Source organism: Ambystoma mexicanum, chromosome 4q (assembly GCF_040938575.1).
Source record: "Ambystoma mexicanum isolate Mex_15411 chromosome 4q, UKY_AmexF1_1, whole genome shotgun sequence".
NCBI classification, from domain to species: domain Eukaryota; kingdom Metazoa; phylum Chordata; class Amphibia; order Caudata; family Ambystomatidae; genus Ambystoma; species Ambystoma mexicanum.
Genome location: NC_090928.1, coordinates 430,931,266 through 430,958,112, shown reverse-complemented (window position 1 = coordinate 430,958,112; position 26,847 = coordinate 430,931,266). Strand labels below are relative to the sequence as shown.

The window sequence follows — 26,847 nt, the reverse complement described above, 5'->3', positions numbered from 1 at the left end:
TAGATTTAGGTGTCTTGGGGTAGCCTCTTCTAACCTAGTTATCGAGAAGATCAATGATTTATACAGTATGATTTAATTATGCATTCAGGGAAGGGAATGAACTGAGCAACAACTCTTCGAACAAAAAAGCCAGTGGACGCAATTATGGTTTAGTTGGGGAATTACTAAATTGTACACACATGTATCTCTGGGTTCGAATCCTGTGGCTCGTTTATAAACCTTTGGTCAAGGTGAAAAATCCATCTGCCTCAATCCAAGACCCGTATCCTTTTCAGAAACTAACAAGGGCTCACGTCTTCAAAAAGGGTCCTTTTTGAAGGTCCCATCTACCTAGTATTGGGGTTTTGACAATTAAGTTCTGATAATCCTTTTCTGATCCTGACTCTGACTTCAGAAGAGGTGGAGTAACGCAAATTATTGGGGATCCTTCACAAAAAGTGGTGAGAGACCCCAGAGATTCTTGACACCTTTTGACATTCCAAGCGCTTGGGCGGAGAAAGTGGGTGGAGTGGCCTGAATTATGAAAGCCCTTCTGCACCACAGGGACAATAGTGGCAACGTTGGCTCTGGTCACAAATGAATAAATGACTACCTTGTTCTCTCTGCATAAAACACTTTTGAAATAAAATTTGTGCTTATGTTTACCTTTCCACAGAGGCTGTGGTAGCAGACCTACACAAAAAGATAACAGAAGCCTTTGATGTGTTTGACCATGAATCTAACAAAACCGTGGATGTCAGGTTTGAGAACTTTCTAATTATGAAAGATGCTTTCATCAACAGTATTATTATCACACTTTAATGTGGATGTGAGCAAAGCCTTTAAGCTTCCTTCTTCCACTAATCACCTGCTGTTATCAAATCAAATATCTTTTTGAACAGTGTACCAAAAGGGCACCTAGCGCACATCTATTCTATGTATTTGGTGTCATTACATTTTCATAGCTAATTTAGGGCACAGCTTCACAACTGCGCTGTTCCAAACTGTGGTCTGTACATTATGGGCACAAAACCGTCCCTTGAAGCAGAGGTGGAGCCTGCTGGATTTCTGGATGCCTATGCGTTCCCACTTCTCTGGTGCGATCGCCACACTTATGGCCTGTGCAGGCCTGTGAGCAAGGAAGTTCCAGCTTTACGGACGACAGAACTGTTGAGGGAGATATGGGACTGATCTCAAGGTAAGCAGGTAGCCTTGCACTTAGGTTGCGACATAGCTCCCCTTCACCCGCAGCTGGGGGGCAAGAAAGCAGTCGAGCCCATATCTGTGTCCAGACACTTTTTAATTTTCTTTTTAATTCATTTAGCATATGGTTTACAAATGAAACCTTTCCGCTAAGACAACAAAATATAAGCAGACAGAAATTAATAGTAATAAAATCCATCACATTACAAGACATCATAAATACGTTAAAAAGAAGAAAGAAATAGAGCTACTAGAAATAACAGAATTAATTATCTTTTTCTTTTTGGTTTTCCTCAGTCCTCCTGTACATTAATTCTTTCAATTTCTGAGAAAATGACCTTCACAAATTTCAACATAGTCAAAGATCCAGCAATTCTTGTGCCCTGCATTAATGCGTTCCATTCAAGAATGAAGTCAGAGGATCACAAAAGAATTTCCCCAGCACATTAAGTCTAGTGTCCCTTAGAATCGGACATTGCATAATTAAGTGGAACATCGTCTCTTGTGTGCCTATGCACAATCTGCAACAGAAATTCTGAAGTGTTGGATCTTTCCTCACTTCCAGTCTCTCTTTAGTGGGTAGCAAGTTCAGGCGTAATATCAGGAACTGGCTACGCAGGGAGTCGGAGGAGATTTTTTTTTTAAAAGCCTGGGATTGAGCCATGCCTTCGGAGGTCAATGAAGCTCCTACCGTAGATCTTATATTTGTTCACCGCTTCCAACGTCTCGATCTAGTCCAAATCATGTAACTTCCTTTTAACGTGGTCCGGATTCTCCAGAAGCAGTTGTTCTGTCACACATAAGGTCTGTAAAATTCCCCTAATTGTGGTGTTCCAGTCCACAAGGGCATCTTCTTTTCCTAGCGTTAAGGCAATATTTATAGCCGTGAAACCCCCTTCCACTGGTGGTTTTAAGCACTTGCGATAAATTGCCAGTGTCTTCCAATCTGTGACCGCATAAATGGACGTCAGGCCAAGTTCTTTCCTAATTATCGCCATTGGGGTTGATTTCGGGAGGGAGAGTACATAAATCCAAAAAGTACCCTCTAATCTCAGCCAAATGTTCCAAGAGAGTGGAAACGAAGCTTCTGCACCGTACGGGAGGATCAGCAACACCTTCATCCTGTAAAAGTCCAACACTGGAACAAGAGAACATTTACAATGACGAAATCTAATCCGTCTTGCCTGCGTTGCAAGGTTTTTAGTTTTGCTCTTTAAGTTTTGTTCTCTGTGAGAATCAGTATTATTCACAATTATGGATATTCCCAGGTAAGTCAATTCTGAGACTTAAGGAATCCTCGCTCCACCCATAAACCAGCCCCTGGATTTTAGTCTTCTGCCCTGCTTTTGGCCAAAAAGCAAGATTCTAGATTTTGCTGTGTTTATCCACAAGTCATTTGCAGAGACCTAGGTGACCAAAGCATCAAGCTGATGCTGCAGACCGATCTGGGTCTGGTTCATAAGCACCAGATCATCTCCATACAGTATTATGTGGAGTTGTTTTCCTGCAAGACTTGTATATTCTCAGACTTGGCGACATGGTGAAAAGGGTAGACTGTGTAATTGGTTCAGATCTGCAGAATTAGAGGGGTACGTGCATGGTGCAGAGAACCGTGGTGTAGCAGTATCAAGTGCTATTTCCTTGGAGGTAAAAGGTGTGGTGACTGGTCGAGCTGAGGGGGTCAGTCCAAATTGGGAAGCAAGTGTAGCCGACGGCCGGATCTGGCATGACCGTCACATGATGATGATGATGATGATGATGATGATGATGATGAGTCAAGTCACAGTGAGCCACTCATAATGCAGAAGCCATACATCAAGGAGATGGGTGTGTGCCTGCATTGTGGCACACAGATCTGGGGGTCCATCAAATTGCAGTGAACAGCTAGGCAGTCTTGTGGGGGTCCTGCACAGGAATATACTGTGTTTACCTATTGAGGAGCTGCAGAGTGAAAATTAAAATGGGGAGGTCCAGTTACTTGAGGTGAGTTAGAGAGGACGCTTTTATTTTCTTGTCTCCCACTTCATTTCTGTTCGCAAATTCGATCCTTACCCAGCTGGTGGCATCACTAAAAGGGAGAAGTTCATCATAGCTACTCTGGAGGCGATGCATGCATAATGGAGGTACACCTGTGCATGTACACTTTTTAGGTCAAAGGCATGGTGAGGAGAAATGAAGCACAGATTTCTCTTTTGGAAGCCATGCTTCAGGCTGTCTCTGCCAAAATGGACACTGCGCCGCAATTCTAGAACTGCGCCGCCAATGCTGTATAATCTGCAATAGAAACCAGAAATAATAGGAAACGGGTAGGCATAGCGGATGGCACATTTTGGGTGTCTGGTGAAAGTGATAAAGACGTCCAAGGATTTGTTCAGGGCCTACTGGAGAGGGGGATGTCCTGTGATTTGGGGTTCTCTGTTTGAGAACATATGGGTACTTAGACTCTCCGGGGAGTACCATGTAGCCATGCTTTATTTGAGTTACTCCAGGCAGCCCTGAGCTGGCATCAGTTTGGGGATTGTGCCTCGAGCAAGATTTGATTTTACAGAGCCACTAGCACTTTCTGGCAACATCTGGAACAAGGGAATGTGTTCATGGGATTGCTTTGTCTTGGGAACGGGATGATGGGCCAATTGAGATAATAGGATATCGACATAATTTCTCCATACCTCAAAATATTACGTGCCAAAAAAAGGTTATATGCTACTTCCTGGAAAACTCTCCCATCAGAAGAAAATAAGACTAACCTCAGTGCTATTACAACATTATACAAAAAGCTAATTCTACTAGCCAAACGCGAATCCTATAATGCAAGAATCACCCAAGCTAACTCTAGCACGAAAGAACTTTTCGTTATCCTCAAAGAGTTGGAAGCCCCGATCCCTCTGCCAGACAACTACATCAAGGACAAACAATGGCAACAAAGAAACATCATTTACTAGTACCACGCCTATCAGAACTGCAGTAGACCCACCTAAAAATAACATCGACCTTCCTCAGTTTAAGTTTTCTAAAGTCACCATAATTGAAACTGAAAAAACTATACTCTCTCTCAAACCATCCAACTGCCAGGGTGACACATGCTTTGCTCAACTGATAAAGGATGCAGCTAGAGATCTGTCACCATTTATCACAAAACTTATCAATGCATCCTTCGCATCTAACACCGTCCCAACTGACCTCAAGGAATCTTGGGTGCTCCCGCTCCTAAAGAAACAGACACTAGAACCCCTAATCCCAACTAACTACCGACCCATCACTACTGTACCTTTTCTCCTGAAAATCATAGATAAAATGGCCTACTTGCAAATTCAAAAACACTTGGAAGTTAACTCCTTACTAGGATCAAGGCAGTCGGGTTTCCGACCACAGCACGGAACATAAACTGCATTAATAGACCTGAAGGCCCAGATAGATGAACTGTGGGACAGAGGAGACTCGGCCATCCTTCTACTTCTGGACTTATCGGCCGCCTTTGACCTGGTCGATCACCAGGTTCTGTGCAGTCACCTGGACACAGCGGTGCACTTCTCCACCAAAGCCATAGCCTGGATACAATCCTTTCTCAGTGACCGCACCATGAGAGTCTTTTCACCTATGGCCGCAGCTGACCCTGCTCCCATCACATGTGGAGTGCCTCAGGGATCCTGTGTTTCACCTACCCTCTATAACATCTTCACAAAGCCCCTTTTTGATGATCTGGATCATTTGGGTATCACCTACACCAACTATGCAGATGATACACAGATCCTCCTTTCAGGTGGTTATGAAAAGGATTTGGCCTGCGTGAACAGGATCTATCTCATCATCCAGGCATGGATGGCCACCCATGGACTATGCCTGAATGATGACAAGACTGAGATCATTATCTTATGCACCCCATCCTCCCTTAAAAAACGTAGCCCCAAATACTCAGCCTTTAACATAGACCACAATATCATCTCAGTCGCTAAAGAAGTCAAAATCCTGGGGTTTTATCTGGATACTACCCTATCCCTCAACAAACAGGTGAATGCCATGGCCTCTTCCACAGCTTATACCTGCAAATTGATACGAGCAGGTAAAGCCTTCCTCTCCAATGCCAGCTGCATTACCCTTGCCAGAGCACTTATTCTCTCAAAGTTAGACTATTGTAATGCCATGTACATTGGGGCAACCAAACAAGCAAGTAAGAAAATCCAATATATATATATATATATATATATATATATATATATATATATATATATATATATATATATATATATAAAATTGCATCAAGAGCCCTGATGAAGAGAAGATTTCTCGAAAAGCTTTGGGTCACAATATGAATAAAGATCTATGTTTTACTAAAAATACTGAGATCCATTGTGATATATACATTTCAATTGATTGAATGCATAAGGAATTTCCATTTCACATTGAACTCATACCAAGGTTATAGCAAAGTTATTTAAAATTGACTACTAAGTTCTTGGCTTTTGTTAGGCCTGTGATAGTGTGCAGGGGACGGGAGTTCCCTTACCTTGGGAACTTTAAATTTTTGTCTGTCATTGTTTGGTCCATGTGCCAGGACCAATTCTTTCTCCCCCACACCTTGAATTAGAATAACTTTACACAATTATCCATCTAAAAATTTCACTTTGACTTTGAATATATAAGGTGTGCACTGTGCTACCAAATTTATTCGACCCATCACAAACACAGAAAGTACCTGAGGTTCGCAGTTGGCGGTTCTCATGATTAGTTTCGAGTTCTGGCATTTGGGCTGACCTCCGCCCGAGGGTGTTCACCAGGTTAATGGCGGTGGTGGCCCGAGTCTCAGGAGAGGGGGGGATTCACGTCTACCCCTACATGGACGATTGGCTGATCTGGACTTGTTCTCCTGAACAGGCCCTGGAACATCTCAGGACAACTTTCCACTCTCTCCTGAAAATGGGGCTTCTCCCTCCAATTACAAGAAATTCCACATGATAATACATCTCAAAATCTCCAATTCATAGGAGCAGTCCTGGATGCATCCTTGGGACAAGCCTTGCCACCCGAGGTGAGGGCTCAACACATTCTGCAGATGGTCACCAAATTTCAGAGTGCCCAGCGTTTTTCGGCCTTTGACTTTTTAAGGTTGCTCGGTCTCATGGCATCCTGCATTTTCCTGGTGCCGGAGGCTTGCCTGAGGATGAGATCTGTCCAGTGGGCCCTCAGATCCCAATGGTCTTAGTTTTCGGGCAAGATGTCAGACCTACTTCAGGTTCCAAACAGGGTCGCACAGGATCTTATGTGGTGGGCCTTTTCGGCAACCATGAGCAGAGAAAACAGTAGTTACGGATGCCTCACTCACGGGGTGGAGAGCCCATGCCAACGATCTGACAGTCTGTAGTCATTGCTCTCCATCGGAATCCAAACTACACATCAACCTTTTAGAGCTGAGGGCAATTGGACTAGCGCTGAAGGCCTTTTTGCCCTTTGTATGGGGAAAGAATGTCCTGATAATGCCGGCCAATGCAGCTCTGATTCTGGGCAATTAAAGGAGTCTCCCTATTGGCAGTTTACCTAGGCGGAGAGCAGATTATGGTGGCGGATGCTCTGAGCAGGAAGAGCACAGTCTCCCACGAGTGGGAACTAGCTCAGGAAGTCTTTCAGGAGATCTTTGCCCTTTGGAGAACCCCTCAAGTAGATCTGTTCGAAACCAATGTCAACCGGAAGAAGGGACTGTTCTGCTCTAGGGAATTTCCCCCAAGAGGAGCTCTAGGAGATCTGTTCGTAGTGGACTGGGAGTTTCCACTCCTGTATGCATTTCCTCCAGTCCCCGTCATTCCCCACGTGATCAGGAGGTTGAGAATGTTTGGGAAATCTATGATCCTAATTGCTCCGGTACTCCGGACTGTCTCTGGACATGTCCATCTGTCCTCCAATACATCTTCCACAAAGAGAGGACCTTCTCTCGTGAGAGGAGCGTTGGGTTCTCCATCCAGAGGTCCAGACACTCAAGACACCCGACCTTCACGCATGGTTTCTGAAAGGTTGAGTTATAAGGATTGTGGCCTCCCGGATGATGAAATGGAGATTTTGCTTTCGGCCAGAAGGCCAGCAACAAAATCCTATACTGCTACCGTTGGAACACATTCTGTAGCTAGTGTAGGGAAAAGGATGTGGACCCTTTTCAATGCAATACATCTATGGTGTTGCCTTTTTTTGTTACATTTGGCTAATCTGGGGCTCCAGATTGGGACCATTAAAGGATACTTGGCACTTTTAATATTTAAGCGCACCTCAAAGAGGTATCCTATTTAAAAATACCATTTGCTTATACAATTTCTTAAAGGGCTCACTAATGTGTTCCCTCCAACACCTTTTCAAGTCCCAATCTGGGATCTTAATCTGGTATTAAAATTTCTGATGTGTGCTCCCTTTGAGCTTCTACATCACGGGTGCACAACATACGGCACGCGGGCCAAGTGCGGCCTGGCATGTTATTTTTTGCGGCCCGCTGCAATTAAGGACTTTTCTAATGGAGAGCAGCCCGCAATTAGCAACGGCCGCCCTCCATTAGGAAAGTCTTTCTCTGACTTGCCTTGCTCATTTGAACTCAGCAGGCCTGCCAGAATGCAGGTTCTGCTCCGTGGAGCGAGGCGTTAAAGTTTGCTATAGATCGCCCATGGCAGTTGACTGCTGCCTCTTGTAAAGGAGGGGGGAAGAGCCATAAACATGTAAATGCCCAATAAAGTAGATTGGGGCACCCATATGCGCCTGGGGTGATGGCTGCTCTCCTGCCTATAAAAGCGGTCTGAGACACAAAGTCACATCCCTTTGTGTGTCGAGAAAGACGCATGCAGAACGGGCGTTCCATGCAGCGCCTGCTACGGTGTCTACATGTGGTGTGCACATCATTCTGCCTCAAGTATACATGGCTAACAGCGGGACGGCTCCAGTATTGAATAAATATTCCCCTGCAATAGACATCTACCCACAGCTCTGGTGTATTCCACGCGATCCGCGCACACACCTAAAAGCATTGTGCTTTTCATTTAAAATGGAATGCACATATATATAACTGGGTATATAACTGGGATATCTACCCGATAGCGGATAGCTAGCATTATCCACACATGTTTTCTGTATAACAGACAAACCTGCTGAACAATTGACAGTGAATGGCACCGACAGTGGATATATGTACAAAAAGTAAACATCAGAGGTTGAAGTGGGCGGGAACGGTGATCCCAAACTTTTTATTTTTAACTTTCACTGTTCCTATACTTTTATTTTAAAAAGAAACCTTTCTGGAATGGTTTAGTTTTAAAATAAGTGTAGGAAGAAGTTTAAGCTCGCACTTCAGTGCACTGCAGTGCGCATTCCCATAAATTGCAGATGTGTTTGTTTGGGGGTTTGGATTGTGTGTGGCAGGGGGCGCAGGGATAGGGTTTGTGTGGTGCAGACCAGCAGGGAACATAGATCCACTACTTCTTTTCATACACATCGACCAATGAACAATGTAGGTTGCACAGTGCAGAGATATTTTGATGCCAATGCCATTTAGCAGACTCCCAAAGGAACAGCCATCTCTGCTTTTCTGATCTGCGTCCTTGAATTGTTTTTTCCCTAATCCCGTCACCTCTCTTGTGTGTGCACAAATGGAACAGTTCACGATTCGCATGACCTGTTTTATAGCAGACCCCTCATAATCCACATTTGTGTGTTGGGGGCTGCCACCATGGCATTCTAAGCATCCTCTTCAGTAAGAACACTAACTACCAAAGGCATGGGGATGGTGTTTTGTTTGTGGGTGCATAGTGTTTGGTTGGGGATGGTGGCAATGGGCCATAGCGTGGGGGTGGGGCCATGGGGCATAATATTTGGTTTTGCGGGGTGGTGGCCATGGGGCATAGTGTTTGGTTGGGGGTGGTGGCCATGGGGCATAGTGTTTGGTTGGGGACGGTGACCATGGGGCATAGTGTTGGGATGGGGCATAGTATTTGGTTTTGTGGGGTGGTGGTCATGGGGCATAGTGTTTGATTGGGGGTGGTGGCCATCAGGCATAGTGTTTGGTTGGGGATGGTGGCCAAGGGACATAGTGTTTGGTTCCCGATGTGGCATAGTGTGGGGGTAGGGGCCGCAGGACATAGTATTTTGTTGAGGGGTGGTGGCCATCGGGCATAGTATTTGGTTGCAGGCTGGTGGCCATGGGGCATAGTGTTTGGTTGGGGGGGTGGCCATGGGGCATAGTGTTTGGTTGGGGCTGGGGGAAATGGGGCATAATGTTTGGTTGGGGGGGTGGGGGACAGGTGGCATAGTGTCGCACTCCCAAAGCTAAAACGCACATAGTTAAGAGATGTACCTTCTTTGCCTTTTTGGGAATCTGACCCAATGAAGGCCATACTCCCAAGAGTATGGCCAACTCAAACAGTAAAGTATAGCAGTAAAAAATAATGGAATGTCCAGCCAAGCGTCATTAAAATGTATATACATTAATTAAACAGACCATATGCAATAGCTAAACAGAAGAAATGACAGAAACTCACTCCTGTTGAAAGAACACCTAATATGCAAATCAGTAAGATGAAGCACTCTGTGTTTAGACAAGGGGTGAAAAGTGCCAAAAATGTGTACTGCGAAATTTAAGTTTGAAATACAAATAAAGACAGGTACACCTCCAAAAATGTATTCTTTTTCCATGTGTTTAATATAAATTGGGGTTTGAAAAACCCTCCTGCCACGCCCCCATCCCCCCTACCACCCCTCCCACATTTACACTCCGGCCCACTATAGGTAGCATGTAAGGCCCATTCAGCCTTTTGGCAAAATCAGTTGTGCACCCCTGCTCTACACTCATGTGCATTAAGACTGCTAACATTGAAAACCATTCTGTTAGTTGCGTTAACATCAGCCCGCAGGGTGAGTGAGTTGCAGGCCCCATCTAGTAAGCCTCTATTTACCATTTTTTTACAAAGATAAGGTTGTCCTTAGGGTTAAACTGTCTTTTCTGCCCAAAATTGTGTCGGATTTCCATTTAGCCCAGAAAATTGTTCTTCTAACTTTCTATCCGCTCCCTCATTCTGTCAAGGAAGAGGAAAGGCTGCATAGGCTCGATCCCAGAAGGGTTTTAAGCTTTTACATTCTCGGATGACAAAGATATGTCAACACGACCAGCTTTTCATTGGGTACACTGGGCACAAACCGGGTCTTCCAGTTACAAAGCAAACTTTGTCCACATGGATAATTTTGGCTATTTCAGAGTGCTACAGGATGTCTGGGAATGATCCCCCAGAAGGCCTAAGAGCCCATTCCACAAGGGGCATGGCAACATCTTCTGCTCTTCAGAGGGTTGCTGATATTAACATTTGTGCGACAGCCACTTGGACTCCGATTTCTGCTCTCGTTTGGAGGCAGTTGACCATTGGATGTGTTTCAATCATCTCAAGTTGAGGAGCAAGGTTGAGGTCTTGGCCCTCTTTGGCTCGACAGTGGAATTGTCCTTATTTTGGCCTGTATGTATGATAATGTACCCTACTGGGTGGATACAGTAAAACAATCTGTGATATTAGGCTATCAACCCTCCCACAAACAAGCAGCATCTCTTGATATTGATTTTTCTGCTCTTTATTTTAAAATTAACTTATTATTTTACCTCCCCAAAAGTTCTTTTTATCAACACGTTTGTACCATCAAAACTAGATTATTGCCCTTTGTTTTTGGGCCTTCCTAATAGCACAATAGTCCCTGCTTCAGATCATTTCCCTTTGCTGCACCCTTACAGTTGTTCTGCAGTTCCTACCCTCCCTGTCCGACTCTTCTCCTCTCAAAATGTTGTGCTCTCTTTACTGTTCCTGTGATGCAGGAAATGCATTGGAGGGACATGGCCGTATCATGTATGTTCTGTGTTGCTTTCTGCACAGGAGTCCAGTGCAGCCTTTCCTCTTTTTGTTCTGGTGAACAGAGACCCTTGGGATACCCTCATGGCACCCATGGGTGAGGGTACAACCCCTAGTAATCCCAAGTGTAAAGGTAAGGCACCTCAAATAGTGTGCAGACCACTGGCAAAGGCTGCAGTGGGGCAATGACACTGCCTTCAGCCTTGCAAGACAGCTGACAAGGGGGACCGGTCTGGCAGTGGGACTCCACTTCTACTCCCATCCGGGGCCAGTAAAAGTGTGCAGAGAGCCTTTGCTTAGTCTTCTTGGTCCCAAGATGACCAGCTAAGGGCACCTCATGCACAAACTGCAACAGGAAGGGCCTGTAAACCTGGTATACCTCCAAGCTCTTGCAGGCACCAGGTTCATGCTTATTGTGCTCACTAAAAAGGAGCACTCCCTCCCAATACACTTTGAATGACCTAGGCACTTCACCTTGTGCATGTGCCTGTTTTCTTAGACCCTCGAGAGAGAGGCACTCTCTCTGACCCCTGCAGAAGTCTACCCTGGAGGGCCCTCCCTTCAGCCAGCAGGCATTGAAGGTCAGGGTGATCCTCTGGGTTGAGCATCTCTCTCACAGGAGGGTCCTCTGGCTCTTCTTCCTCAGGAGTAAAATCTCGGGTTACCACTGGACCCAGCCCATCCGGAGTTTGAATCCTAGTGGGTGCTGCTGAAGCAGCAGGAAGAGAAGGAGCCCCCTTTCACATAGGTGGCCTTCTTGCTCTTCCATCTTGCCTTGGGTCTCCCCTTTGGCTTGGGTACCTGACTAGCAGTCATACCCTGTGTGACCCCGAGACCTAGTGACTGCACCAGCAGTCAGGGGTAGTCCATCCGAGATCAACCCCAACTCCACTAGATCATTCCCCAACAAGATATTGGCAGGTACACTGTCCTGAACCAGGACGGGAAGCTTTGCTGTCTTGTCCGCAATCGTGATGGCGACTAGGTCTACAGGAGATCATTTGGGAGGCCCATCAGCTTATCTGGTAGTTTTCAGAGGAGCACCTTCAGAGTCCTCTGGCATGAGCAGGATCCTGTCCACCACGGTCATACTTGCCCCAGTGTCTCTCAAACCAGTAGAAGGCTGGTCACTTCTCAAAAATCTGAGGGTGTTTTGTGGGAGAGTAGCCAGCACTTCTGCGAACTGGTCCAAGCCTCCAAGGGACAAGAGGGAAATCTCTGCAGTAGCACCAAAAGTGATTCCTGTAGAGAAGGGGAGGACAGTGGCCTCAACCTGAGGCATGGAGTAGATCAGGCTGACATCCTGTACTCCAAGTTCCTTACCTTTACACTTGGGGGTCACCCTTCTTGTGGTCCCAACAAGTGCCAGGAATGCGAGGTACGTACTGGATCTACTGGGAGCCTGCTTTGCAGCAGGAGAACCGCTACTCTTACTCCCACCCCCATAAAACGTATTCCCCACTATAGTTTTGGTTCTTAGGAAAGGAAGGTTTAGGTTTACTCAACTGTGAATGCTTATGGGACTCCTCTGACTTCTAAGAGGCCCCTTTCTCTTTGTCCTTCCCACTAGGTTCCTTAGGGGACAGCCAGTGGGAGACCCACTTGTCGGCCAGCCTGGCCAGTTTAAAGGGATCCAAAATGTTCTGGTCAGCAACATACTGACACAGCTCTGGAAAACAGGCTTCAGAAAAATGCTCAAAAACAAAGGTGGGAGAATTCAACAAAGGTTTTCACCTTGTGTCCATCAATCCACCCCATCATGTTCATATGGGCAGAACTCACCCAGTCAACCCAAGACACATTCTCTCTTTTCTTATATTCCATGAACCTTTTAAGGTATTGGGTAGGTGTCTTGCCAAACATGGCAATCAAAGCAGCTTTCATGCACTCATACTGACCCCTTTCTTCCACACTGAGTTTCAAAGTACAGTCATAACCAGTCTGAGGCACTCTTTTTAACACTCGGCCCAATCTCTTTTATCAAGTTCATGGATTCCACAAGCCAGTTCAAACTCTTCAATCCATTGCAGGGTATCAGAACCCTCCACATACACACCAACAAAATCTTTCATAAACTTGGTGGCCGGGGACCCGACACTGTCTTGGCTCAAGTCTCCACTCTAGCTTTCTCTAGCTGGATTCTCTGATATTCAATGTCCTTGTTTTTAAGTTCAAGATCCCTATCATTGAGTAACACTTGCTGTGCCAACTCCTCCTCCTCCTTTAGTTCAGCTTCAGTTTCCAACTTTTTATATTCAAAGGCCAATTTCATCCTTAATAATTCAAGTTTGTAGGTGGCACGGTTACACACCGATTCTTAAAACCGTTAGCATCCCACTGCTGCCACAAGGGTAAAGATTGGAGGTGGGTATCTGTACTCCTGCCCTCTATATGGCAGAGTAGAAGCAAAGAGCACCCCAGCCAAGGTTCTCTAAAGGGTAGCGAAGGATGAGCAACTAAGGCTTAAGCTCTCAGGAGGTGATGCGGGTTGGTTCTTAAGTACACTGTAGTCCCCAAGCCCCCACACAAAGGAATGTCCACACACTGTTATGTGCTCGCACAAAAATACAATGTCTATGTGGTACCACACTGAACTATTGACTCCTTTTTAAAATGGACCAACTGCCGACAGTTCTAATGGCATACAAATCAAACAGTAATGTGTATCAGCATAGGACATAGGAAGGAAGACAAGTTGGGTTAAACAATAAGCCCAGTCCATCTATTAATGTTTAAATAGTCTTATTTCCTGGTCAAAAATGTTCCACTACCCAATGTACCTGAGCTAGCAGAGTTTGTTTGATTGTTCGTCGACGGATCCCTTGAGGGTGGACTCCCTTTAAAGCAGGAGCCACAGGGCATCGAGAGTCCTCGAAGAATGGGAACCCTGGCGTTGAGATTCCTCGATGAACAGAGTTTGATGACGCAAAGAAGACTTGATGAAGAACATAGGCCATGCAATGGGCGTTGAGTGTCGGTGATCGGAACGCAACCGCGGCTGGCTTTGAACCTTCACTTGTCGGCGTCTTTGTGGACATCAGGTGGCGGGAAACCCACCCCTGGATTCTCCTCGGTCGTCGATGACCTCGACTTTCTCTGGCGGGAAAAAAAACGGTTGACGGTGATGGCAAGGGAGCCCTTTGTTTAAATGTTTTTAGGCAAAAGGTTGGGAGTCGAGGCTCCGGTCATCGAGCAGCACAGCGTCATGTGGGGCTCCTGGCTGTGCAGCTCTTCCTCTTTTTGGTTTGGTGTACAGACCATTGGGATACCCTTCTGGCACCCATTGGTGGGGGTACAACCCTGTGCCCCTATTATGTTTTTGGGCACCTGTGTGTGGCCCACAGAACAGGGTATGGGCTGGTGGCAGCTCCATGCTGAATTTGACAGGAGCTCCGAGTATCCTCCATTTTGGCATACCCAGGCCCTGCCATTGGAATCAGTTGATTCCTGATAGGAGACAAGATGGCCCCTGTGGCCTCTTGCTTTCTATTGCCTGTTACATTGTTTCCCAAAGTCCTGAGAAGCCCTGACTCTGTCCCTTCCCCCTAACTGGCTGTTTGGTGGAAGTCCCATAAACAGTGTTGTGGGGAATTCCAGGCCAGACTGGAGTGTGACCAATATGCACTTCATGTTATGGGTGTCTAGTTTCGCATGTGTGACACAATGAGCGAGACAGCCCTGCCTGAAACTAGTATGAATGCAGTGTGGAGTGCTGAATGGCGCGTTGCTTGTCCGAATCCACATTCTGTGTTGTGAGTGTCTGGATGGAGAAGAATGGCCTGAATGCACTGTGAGCCTGATTGGCTGCCTGCCTGCATGAATGCCCTTATGGATATTTACTCTGCTGGGTCACACTCAGGCAACCAAACGAGAGACCAAACAGTATATCTGGGGGCCTCTCACTGATGGAAATCGTTCAGAAGCTGAAGTTGAAGCTTGATGCTTAACCTTGAAGCCCGCTGGAAGAAGAATTGCTGTTGCTGTCCTTCGCTAATGTGAAAGCTGCGTGACTGTCGAGGAACTGATCCAAGAGAGTGCGTAGCTAGGAGACCTCTTCCCCAGCTACGAGGGATCATCGTGCACAGCTAACCTTCGCCAAGGCTCCCTGAAAGTCAGCCCTCGAAAGGCTGCCGACCGGGGACGGAGACCGCCGCAGAATCACAAAAGCGCCCGGACATTGAAGTCCATCACCGTCAATGACTATCATCGTCGACCGGAGCAGCAACGCTCCATTGCCTAAGAACATTTGAATCAAGGACTCCCTTGCTCATCACTGATGACCGCTTTGTCCCGCTGGATAAAGTCAAGGCCGCCGACGACCGAGAAGAATCCGCCGGTGGGTTTCCCACCACCCGAAGACAACAAAGAGATGCTGACGACCCGACGCCCTTGCTGGGCCAAAGTTCTTTGTTGATTCTTTGCAGCAACTAACTATCATCATCGAAGTGCACCGCACGCCTCCTCTTGCAGGACGTTTTCGACCGATCGTCAACAAGCACTGCAAGGACCAAAGCTACTGCCGCCACGTCAGTGTTCACCTTTTCTTCACTTGGAATCTCGACGACCCGTGGCTCCTGCCTTAAAGGGAGTTCATTCAAGAAGGGCACGTCAACGACTCATCGAAGAACTCTAAAAACCAGGTACATTGGGGTTGTAGAACGTTTAGAAAGACCCAAGACTATATTAAGCATAACTGGACTGGACTGGGCTTGTCAATATGCTTTATTTACAGGTTGCCCATGTGGGGGGATCCTCACACCGAACTGTCTCTAGGTAGACTGGAGACTGTGCTTGGTTTCTTTCTGTGGTCTATCGTTGATTCATCTTACAATCTGATTCATATGTTATTTGTGGCTGTTAGCCGTGGACGCATTTCAAAGGAATCGATAAGAGTAGTACCACGTAGACCTGTATATATTTGCCATTATAATATTGACAGAGTACAAAGTGTGTTATTGGGATTGTGTATATAATGTGAGCCTTATTTATATAAAGACTGTGTTTTTGCGAACATAGTGTGTGAACATTCCTTTGTGGGAGCTTGGGGACTGGACTTTACTGTGTATTAGTTTCCAGGCCCCCCAGAGACAAACTAGTCGCCAGTGAGGAGCTGTGGAGGGGGCAGCCAACCAATCACTCTTCTGAAGACTATCTTTAACCGAAATGGCAGGGGAAGATGATATCAGGGACCTTTTCTTGATGGAAGAAAGTCTTCTGGAGAGTGATTGGCTGGCAGCGTGTCAGGAAAAAGAGGTTTATCAAGAAGTCAAACGTCTCAAACGGGACAAGTGGAAGGATGGTGAACGGTCTGTATGGGAGGGTGTGAGGGAATTTAGGAGAGTCAATGACGAGTTGTCTATAGAGGGGTTGCTTGTGTGTAGGGGACACAGATTATTAGTCCTGAGTGGCATGAGAGAAACTGTTGTTGATTTAGGTCACAGAAGTCATATGGGCATCTCTAGGACGAAAGCCTTAATTTGATTGGATTTTTGGTAGCCTCACATGGACAACTTTGTTGAGGTGTTAATCAAGGAGTGAAAGGAATGTCGCAACAGTGACAAAATACTAGAGACCAGGGTTACCCCTATGGTTGTTACCCAATTTCCCAGGATGCCCTGGGGAATGGTAGCGGTGGATTTGTTGGGACCGTTAAATGGTTCTGGGTCCAGGGACAGTTGTGTAGCAGTAGTGATGGATTTGGATAGTCAAGGATATCACCTCCACGAACTTGATTTCTGGAAAATGTGTTCTGGAGGCAGGCTTATCCAGCACAACTGATTAGTGATAATGCGCCATAGTTTGTGTCGAATGAATTTCAGCTTTGGCTCAAGGAGAAAGGGATTGTGCACAAAAGAACGTCGTTATATCATCCCCATGGTAATGGTTGTGTAGAGCGGTTCAGCCGAACCATCATGGACGGGGTGAGGTTGTCTGTGATGAACAACAGGGCTTGGCAGAGTGATTTACTTTGGAGAGTATTTCAGTACAAAGCGATACCTCATCCTTCCACGGGAGTCACTCTATTTGAACTTATGAGAGGTCGGAAGCTTAACATTTAGTTGACACAGAGTTGGTTGAAACATTCCAAGATGGTGGTCACCAAACTCGAGCATTGGGGGCAGGATCAGGGAGTGTGATGAGACTTCGAAATTGAGGTGTGATACTAAATATGGCAGCAGGAGGATGGAGTTGTGTGTGGGTAATCGGATAAAAATCAAGCTTCCCAGGAACGGGAGAAAATGTGAATCCAGATAGTCTGGAATAAGGACGGTTGAGAAAGAATAAGGGTGTGCTGTACGTCTGGCATGCAGTGATATCGGGAACAAGAGGAGGGTGGCGAGAGTTAATTTGCTCACTAGCTTCCTGTGTTTTTCTCTCCACCTGGTCTGCTTGCCACGTGGCAGTTCCACCTTTTCTTTTTTCTCCCTGTGTGCTATTTCCCTTGTCTTTTCCCTCCCCACATTTTCCTCATTTGTCAACCTCTTCTTCAGCTAAAGGAGAGGTGTGTTATATAGTGTTCAGGGAAGATCTAAAGAGAGTCGGTTGAAGCCTGACCGCTGGAGGAGCTGGATGCTACTGCAGTCTTAGCCTTTGTACTTTCTTGCCTCAATAAATCAAAGTCTTACCTTCCACCAAGGACGTTGTCTTTATGTCATTAACCTCGGATTAGTTTGTTTGCTTTTTATTAGCACCGTGGGAAGAGGTGCTGCGCAATCCTATTGTTTGGAACAAGGGCTAAATTAGCTGGTATAAACCTGCCTTCCACCATGAGCTGTGGGGTCCTCTCCCTAGTCTGACATTTGTTCCTCGTCTACTCTCCTCCACCTATTTGTGGCCACTCTGCCACCCTTGTCCCCCTTCATTTTACTTACCTGTTGCCTGCTGTTTGGTCCATTGCTGCCCCGCTCCCTACTCCTGAGATGGCCGCCAGTAATATTTGTATTTTTATTTCATTCTGTTTATTTATATAGCGCTACAGCCCGTGGGCATCGAGGCGCTGCAAACACAATTTACAACATACAACATAAAAATAACATCATCAGAACAAGAATAATAAAACGGTGTTTTCCACAGAATCATCCAAGACAACAGCCGTGACATCTTGAAATGGGACATTCCTTAACCAGGCCATTACACTACAAGTTTTAGATTCAATAGGCCCTTGGGTAGGTATTTGCAGTTACCTAAATAGAGGGGGAGGTTACTGGTTCTGCATCCCACCAGCACACAGTCCCCGTTATCCCAATTACACCATTCGTCTAACTGTATTCTTCGAACCAATAAGTCTGAGCTCTTAACTACTCCTTTTTTTATTTATAAAGAAATCTGGATTGTGCTGTTGATGCAGGCACATTATCCTTAAAAATAAGGTTATAGTTTTAAATACCTCAACAGGAGCCTATTAGCTAGTATCAGCCCTAAGCCCTCGCTGAGGCCATTGCTTTACTCGGGCCTACCAGGGCTTGGGCCGGCAAGCCTATATCGGCCAAGGCTGCTCCTCCATCCTGTCACTTAATGCTATATTAACATGCCTGTCAACTATGAATGTTGCAGATTCTAGAAACTGGGAGTTAGGTTTGTTTCCTTACTGCATTTTTACTGCCACAGTTTGCGAAAGTGATTGCAGCCGGGGTTTGGACTGCAAAACTGGGAATGATGATGATTCTATTTCATTTAAGCATCCAGCCACTCTCACTAGTTGTGCTCTTTGGCAATGGCTTTGTTCTAGCACTACTGGTTTCTCTTCCTCAACTTTTTGTTGGCTGCCTCTCCGTGTAAAGAGACCCCAGAGTGATGAGCCAATGATACTGAGAAATTGATGCCACTGAGTCACTAATCATATTGGCAAAATGACAGTAATGGACCTTCGCAAATATGTTGTCAGTGTTGATAGCAAAGCAAAAGAGGTGATGCCTGGAAGGTTTAGAATTTATCTTAACCTCTGCCATTGCTCCGGGCAACCCTCCTGACCATTGTTCTTCGCCTGCCAAGGCATTTCAAAAGGGGAAAGACCATATGCAAATCAGGCTTGGGCCCACCCCAAAAGGGGCAGGCCAGCCCGAACTGCTAGGTCACATCTCTTCATGCATGAGACCACAAGCATTCTCAAACATGTTTCGGCCCTGTTGGGCCACATCAGTGAGGAGTAGCTTGGGTCTCTAGGCCCAGCAGGCATGGGACCTACGTTTGGGCATACGCGTCCCACACTGGGTGATAACAACAGCAAAACAAGGGGTGATGGCCAGAAAGTTTAGAATTGATCTTAACCTCTGGCATTGCTTTAGACAACCCTACAGACCATTGTTTTTTGCCTGCCAAGCCATTAAACCCTTCCACCCATCACATTTTTGGTTATAGTCCGTGTTACTAGTAGGACATTGATGATATCGAGCCCAGCAAAGTGATAATACTGAGCTGGTGACAATGCCGAGTCTCTGATAATACTAAATGACTCAATATGATGCCACTAATGGTACTAAACCACTGATGATACTGAACCATTGACAAACTGATCCAATGTCAATGCTCAACCACTGATGATACTGAGCCAAGGACAGTACTGATACAGTTATGAGAGCCAGTAATGGTGCAGAACCACTGCTGATAGCTAACCACTTATGCTACTGATAATGATCTATTGATGATAGTGATCCACCGATGATCCTGGAATTCTGATAACGGTAAACTACCAAAATGTCTGCATCTCTGTTGGCACTGAACCATGGATTATATTGTGTCTTTGATTCTAAGCTATTGATGATCTGTGGCACTGATATTTCACCGTTTTCTGATACTGAGAGATTGATGATCCACTGATAATATAGAGTAACAACGAAGATGTGCCACTTCTGACACCAAGCACCGTTACTGTGGCAATCCATTTTTTATTCTTAGTCCCTGATGATATAGAACAAGGAATGTTTCTGATCCACTAATGACATTGAGCCCCTGATGATATTGAACCACTGACCATACTCAGCCACTGATGAAACCAAGGCAGTGGTTAGATTGATACACTGATGATCCTTAGCTACTGTAATTGAATATCCTGGACCAGTGATTATCCTGAGTGACTGATGGTACCAATCTGTTGATGATACTGATTCACTCTGGATATAATGCCACTGATTATACTGGGTTTTGAATTGCTTCAAACCATTTTTGTCACTGATGTACCGATTATATCTAACCAATAATGATTCTGCTCATTTGCTGATACTGATCCTCTGATGATACTAAACCACTGATAATGAGCCATTGGTGATGGGGGGCACTGATTATTCTGTACTACTGGTGATAGTGATCTATTGAGGGTACTGTGATAGTAATGAGCCATTGATCCATAATTCAGCAGAATGGCTCGGGTAATACAGACTAAATGATGATCATTATTCTGAGCAATTTTATAATTTGTGGCATTATAAAGAAATCCCCTGCAATGATAAGCATGCTCTCTGGTGGTGGAAATGTTTATGGTAATTCTTTGTCGACTATGAAAACATATATTGACACTGAAAAGACATCTGATCAGCTTCTGCACCTTCTGTAGAAATGTATGTGTCATCTACAGATTGGACGCTTGAATGCAGGCTAGCTTTGCCCTGACTATTATCCTTTGCAGGTTGATCAAATGTATTCTGGTGAGTTGTGTAAAAATGGCACCTAATTGTAAGTGCCAATATATGTGTTTGGTGGGTGTGCCATATAAATTGTCATGTCATTGTTTTAGTGATGGTTAACATCATTTTCATGGTAGTTGAAGTACAAATGAGTCTTTATGCAGGTGGAACATGTGAGCCGTTCTTGATATTTCCGAGCAAATTTTACAAATGTAATCAACCCATGTCCTACTTTTTATTTAAAATGATCTTATGTATCGGAAATCTGAACTGTTTAATAAAATTGCATCGTTTTGCTTGGTTTTGGGGAAATATCATATTTACCATAGCCAGTCAGATTGGTGGGCACATGTTCCGAGCAAGCTGTCAGCTGCTCGCACCCGCTTATGCCTCCTGCCACCCACACCAGTTCACACTAAAGATGCCCTATCCGCAAATTAATAGATGGTTGCACTTACCTGCTGTCCCATATGTCACACCTCTCCTGCATTGTTGAGATTACTTTCTAGTAATCTTCATTACTCCCAGTTCTACTCTTCCTTGTCACATTACTTAGCTCTGAGGCTCCAACCTCCATTGTCCATATCCATACTCCCTCCCACCTGCTCCTCTGTATAAAAACCTCCCCAATACTCGTAATCCTTCGCTAAGGTCTGTATACAATAATAATGATGTACCCATTGAGTTAGTACAGCGTGGTTTGCAAAAACATTTTCTTTATTTTGCAAACATTGTTTAGCAGGAAGTGCTAAACTTACAATATGTGTCATAATGCCTTATCTCTAAAATCAAATCTCTTTAGGTGTAGTTCGTATATGGTCCAACAATATCAGGAGGAGTGCGTTTAAGGACACCCCTCACCAATGGCAACCGACAGAGCCTAGCACACATCACGCTTTAAGCCCCGCGCGTCACAATACTTTGCTGTAACATTCTCCTGAGGGTTAGCTTTCCACACTGATGCAATGGTATGTAACTTCTTCGAGCGTTAAAGGCCCCGACAGATTTACTGCGCCCTCTGTTTACGGTTTTCATAGCAGGCTGCCTGGCCAGCAGCAATGCACAGTTCTATTCTCAGCCGACGTGCAGTTCAGACCTTTGTTGAAAATGCGATATGAACGACGTTCATAAATCCCAGGTCCCTGTTTTCAGATGGGGCCGGCCCTAGGATTTTCGGGGCCGATTGCGGCAAAAGATGTGTGCCTCCCCCTTATTTTCACAAATGGTGACATCAGTGATATTACAGAAAATATAACAGAATGAGTCTTTAATAGCAATGGTATCATGGGAAGTTAGATTAAAAATAAGTTGCCATGAGTAAAGCAGAAGTCAAACACAGTGACGTTCAGTATATGAATTTCCACTTTTAATATTTACCTATGTGACAATATCAGAAGTGGAGATTTTTTAGTAGCAGACAGTGTGAGCTGAACAGCGTAGAGCAGCCAGAATTTAAGGCCAGCCTGCAGTTCAGGCACCTTAACACATTTCTTCCAAAATGTAATTGGTAGAAATATTGTGTGCAAAAGTATTTTTGAAACTTTGCTTCGAAAACCCCACCTGTCTGGAAGGCATTGTAAAAATATGGTTAGTGTTTTTCTAACTGAAGCTCACTGCTGTTTTTGCAGAAGCTTCACGATATATTTTTGTTTTTTATTGTGTATACATTTGCCCATAGTGTCCGAACTGGCAATATGCTTTTATTTTAGAAGTTTTGACTGTCAAAAGGAATAAACTCCAAGTAGGTTGCACGGCTGTTATGTCAGGGCAGGGATTGGGCAAAGGGCAAACCGAGTAGATTGCGTCTACTGCAGAAATGCCTTACAGTGAGTTAGAGCCTATTTAGCTGGGAAGCCTGGAGGCAGCGAGAGAGCAGGCAATTTTGCTGGTCTTAAATTGTTAGCACATTTTACAGGGTTCAAGCCCTTAACAAAGTCGTGGGCTCAATAATAAACACATGGGAGCTGAGTACATGAGGGCAGAGTGCTCAATTTCACCAGTTCTCCTTGAAGAAAAGGGGCTGGAGTGTCATTTTGCTCCAGTGGAGATTCTGCAAAATATTTGCTTGGGGTGACGAATAACGAAAGAAAAAAATCCATTTCGAGTAGAGTGCTCCGATAAATCATTGGGTGGGTAGAATTTGTGTCTCCTCTCCTGCTGGGTTCAGGCGTGGTGACGTGTTAGCAAGCATCTTGCAAAATTATGAAGTGCTGTTCACTTCAAAATGAGAAGGTAGACTCATCAATGTACTCGGCAAGCCTTCATTGGAGTAATTTAGTAGGCCAAAACTGTTTGTCTGGGCTTAGGAATAGCAAGGAGTAGCAGGGGATGCTATAGCGGAATGTTGCACAGGCAAATTAGCAGGTTATGTGACACTCTTGCTGAGATGTTAGCAAATCATTTGGATTTTTTCAAATTCCTGCAGAAAAATATTCTGTATAATGTGTTGTTCCGACCTGGGGTATGGGTAGGGCTCCCTCGCTTTACTCTCTGTGGGAGTGTCTGCCCCATAGTGAAAATCAACAGCTGGCACCCGTGAATATACATACATACATACATACAGAAAGTAAACATTTATTGAAGCGAAACATCCCCAGAAGGGGCATCTACTGGGCTGAGAACAACATTGAGCTCATCACAACACCACCATAGGAACTCATTCCATCTTCCCAAGTGTGTCTGCAGAGGTCTGGGGACCTCTGACCCCAATACAGCCACTTGACCCCTTGCTTTGGGGCTACCCAGCAAAGGGCAAACTTCTAAGAGCCAACCTCCAGCCTGTCCTCCAGCATCTTTGCCTCTTCACCTATGAGCTATCACTTTGCTGTGTCGTGCTACTTGCTTGTGATTACCAACTAAATAATTGTTCAGGCCTGCTCTTACCATGCATTACTCTCACTATCGCTTCCTTCCTGTTTTAAATCTTTCTTCATTCTCCTCTGCTAAAAACCATTTAGTCTTTCTTCTGATCCCTATCATCTCTTTTCCTTGATGTCTCCCTTCTTCTTGCTCACCTACTCTCTCTACTACATCACTATGCTTCTACATCAGTCTCTTTTATAATGGCCTTTGGAGTGCACGTTCGGTCTGTAACAACACATCCTTTATTGCAGACTTTCTTCTTTCCCACTCTACCCCTCCTGACCTCATTACCCTTACAGAAACCTGGATTTCTCCCTCAGACTAATTCAAACCTTGCTACCCTTCACGACCCTGCCTAGACCTTCACACACTCTACCCGCCCAAATGGCAGAGGTGGTGGTGTAGGACTGTTCTCATCTTCCAAACTTCATATTTCTCCTACTCTCCTACTCTCCTACTCCCCTACTCCCCTACTCCCCTTTCTCCTGCAATTTCTCCCTCTTACATATACACTATCTCTACAATCACTGTCATTATGGCATTCATATTATAACTCTCTATTGTCCACCTGGTCCAGCTGGTCAATTTATTGATCACCTCTTCCAACTGATTGACTCCCTTCCTCCCCATCATCACTTCATCACTGGTGACTTTAACCTCCCATCTTTCTACACTCCTCTATCCACTGACGTTAGCACTCTTCTCCCACTCTTTTCTGTCCACTCTCTTCCTGCCCATTCAAATGGTAACTCCCTTGACCTTATTCTCATCTCCTCTCAGCTCTCTTACTCTAATATCTCCACAGCTGCTCCTCTCTCTGATCATTCTATTGTCCTTGCCTCAATCTCCACGCCTAATTCCACCCTGCTCTCTCCATCTACCACTTCCATTAACAAGCACAGTTTTCCCTCCTCCAAATTCCCTATCTACTGCTCTGACTTACACCACCCTCTTCTCAAATGCAAAATTCACTGTTTCGTTCACTCACTTCAAAGGCTGCTCTTAATGCTCCCATCTCCTCTCACTTCTCTCTTACTCCAGTCACTCCTAAACACTCCCATCCATGACCTTGGATTACACCTTCCATCCACACCCTTAAAAGAACAATGAGAGAAAATGTTTACATTTGGCAAAGATCTAGACACTCTTCTTTAATTCTACATGACTGTTCTTCAAAACTACTGCTCTGCTCCCGACTCTACCAAATGTAATTTCTATAACTCTCTCATTTTGTCTCAATCCTTTTGACCTAAGGGCCTCCAGAAATCTCTCAACTCAATTATCTGAACTCCTATACCCTCCGCCATCTCTCTACTCTTTCTGCTAGTTGTTTTGCCCTCTGCTTTGCTTCTTAAATTTACAACATTCAAAATACCCTCACAAATTACTTTCTGTCCGCTCCAACTGCTCACTTTTCTCCACCACCTCTATCATCCTTGTAACGCTCATCTGATATCCACGGGGACGCCACTCAGCCCTGGTTGGACCACTCGCGCTCTCAAACCCCTCCCTTGGAATCTGTCCGGCCGAGGATTGGGCCTGCAATACCGGAATATTGGATTTAACCTTACTGTTTCTTATTGTTTTGTCTCCCACCTCCCTTTAGGACCAAACCTTCCCCTTCAGCCTTTTCCTCACCTTGCTTTTTTGAATGATGCGCTCTTCGTCCTGCTTCTCGGTGCAGGGGTGCGTTGTTGGTGTGGGCACGTCGCAACCTAGTTTGCTTCACTGGCGCGGGCCCTGTTCGAGTCCAGACTTGCTTTGACTCCAGTTCTTTAAGGTAAGTTTTTGCTGTTTTTTCAGTCTTAGTAATTTGTCCTTCTCTCTTTCTCTTGTCCCTTGATAATGTCTTTTCTTCTTCCTCTAGGTGCAGGAAGGAGTTATTGATGTTGTCGTGCTGCTTGGAGTTAGGCACGAGGTGATGAGTGGTGCGCAATGCGCTGCACCTTCTTGTCTTCATGTGCTAACCTGTGTTTCTTCTCTTTTGTAGGTCTTTGTGAGGTTCCGGAGCGGATGCTGACCAAGAGCGGCTCGAATCCAGGTAAGCGGCTGATTGTTCTTGCTGTTTTCTGAATTGAAATGTGGAAATGCTTACTAATGCTGATTTCGCTCTCTCTTCTTCCCAGGTTGAGGCATTCCGGAGATGGAGGTGGCGCGAGATGCTGTGTTCCCTGGACGGGGTGGAAGATGGTTGGCGAACAGGATCGTACTCACATGTAAGTGTCTTGCTAAAGATGTTCTTGTTCTTCCAGGTACGCGGCACCAGGAAAGCAGGCGAGGAACTCAGGAGACCGAGCTGAGCACGGTGAGCGTCACGCTGCTAATCTCAGAGTAACACGCAGCGTGTTCCTCTGTCCGGGCGTGGCTTATATAGCCCCAGGTATCCCCAGGCATGACCACACCCAAAACACTGGACCGCATAGCACGGTTCTTAGAACTGAGCTATGCGGGCGCCTCCATGTTGCATAAAAGTTCATTACCAAGTCCAGGTTCCATGTCATCCTCACATTGTGTATGAGCCTGGTGCCAAAGGCTCCAGGACTGACTCCAGGAGAGTCTTTGATGAGATGGTAAGGCCTTTAAGGCCAAAATGGAGAATTGTGGCCTTGCTCCAGTGCCTTGCCTATGAGGGTTGGGGGCAGGGATCATGACAATCCTCTTCTGTAACAATGTCTTCCTTTGCCCCCACTAACTTGGATGAGATTCTTGCCCTTCTCCAGAGGGCTAACCCTTCATGTGTCCCCATCGACCCTCCATCCCCGCATATAGTGAAACTCTGAGCTCTCAGCGATGCTCCATATCTCACTTCCTTCTTCAACTCCTCTCTTTACAGTGCCACTTTTCCATCATCCTACAAGTTGTTACTGACATCCCTATCATTAATACAAACCTGGCCTAGAACTTAATTGTCCGGCCAACTTTCAGTCTGTTTCTCTTCTACCTCATTATTCCCAAATCCTTCAGCGTATAGTTTTCAAATGTGAGTTCCTTGACACACACAACCACAAGAACCTCTTCCATCTGGCTTCCGACCTCTGCACTCTACTAGGTCAGCTCTCATCAATGTCAGAAACTACATCTCTTCGGCTTGTATTTGTATTTGTATTTTATTTGTAATGCACACCTTCAGGCCCAGAGGCATCAGGGCGCAACTTGGACAAGGTTACATAAACATACATCTATTCAAAATATAAGCATTGCATAATATACATATTTACAGGATGTGTGTTCAGGGCATACAGCAATATACATATTTACAGAATGTAGATTAGGGCAGGTGTTTCCTGGGGTAGGCTACCAAGATCATGAGAGGTCCAGAAGTCAAGGCTGGC

The 26,847-nt window shown here is 45.3% G+C and overlaps 1 protein-coding gene across 4 annotated transcripts in view; it reads left to right on the top strand.

Annotated features, from left to right (window-relative positions):
• Positions 1-26,847, top strand: part of EFCAB2 (EF-hand calcium binding domain 2) — a 337,580-nt gene that overhangs the window by 19,235 nt on the left and 291,498 nt on the right. For 2 of the 4 annotated variants that reach the window (XM_069608005.1, XM_069608004.1), the window contains exon 2: positions 656-740. The exons of the other annotated variants lie outside the window; for them this stretch is intronic. In XM_069608005.1, the coding sequence (XP_069464106.1) occupies positions 656-740 (85 nt within the window). The remainder of the gene's footprint in view (positions 1-655; positions 741-26,847) is intronic. 4 annotated transcript variants of the gene reach the window in all.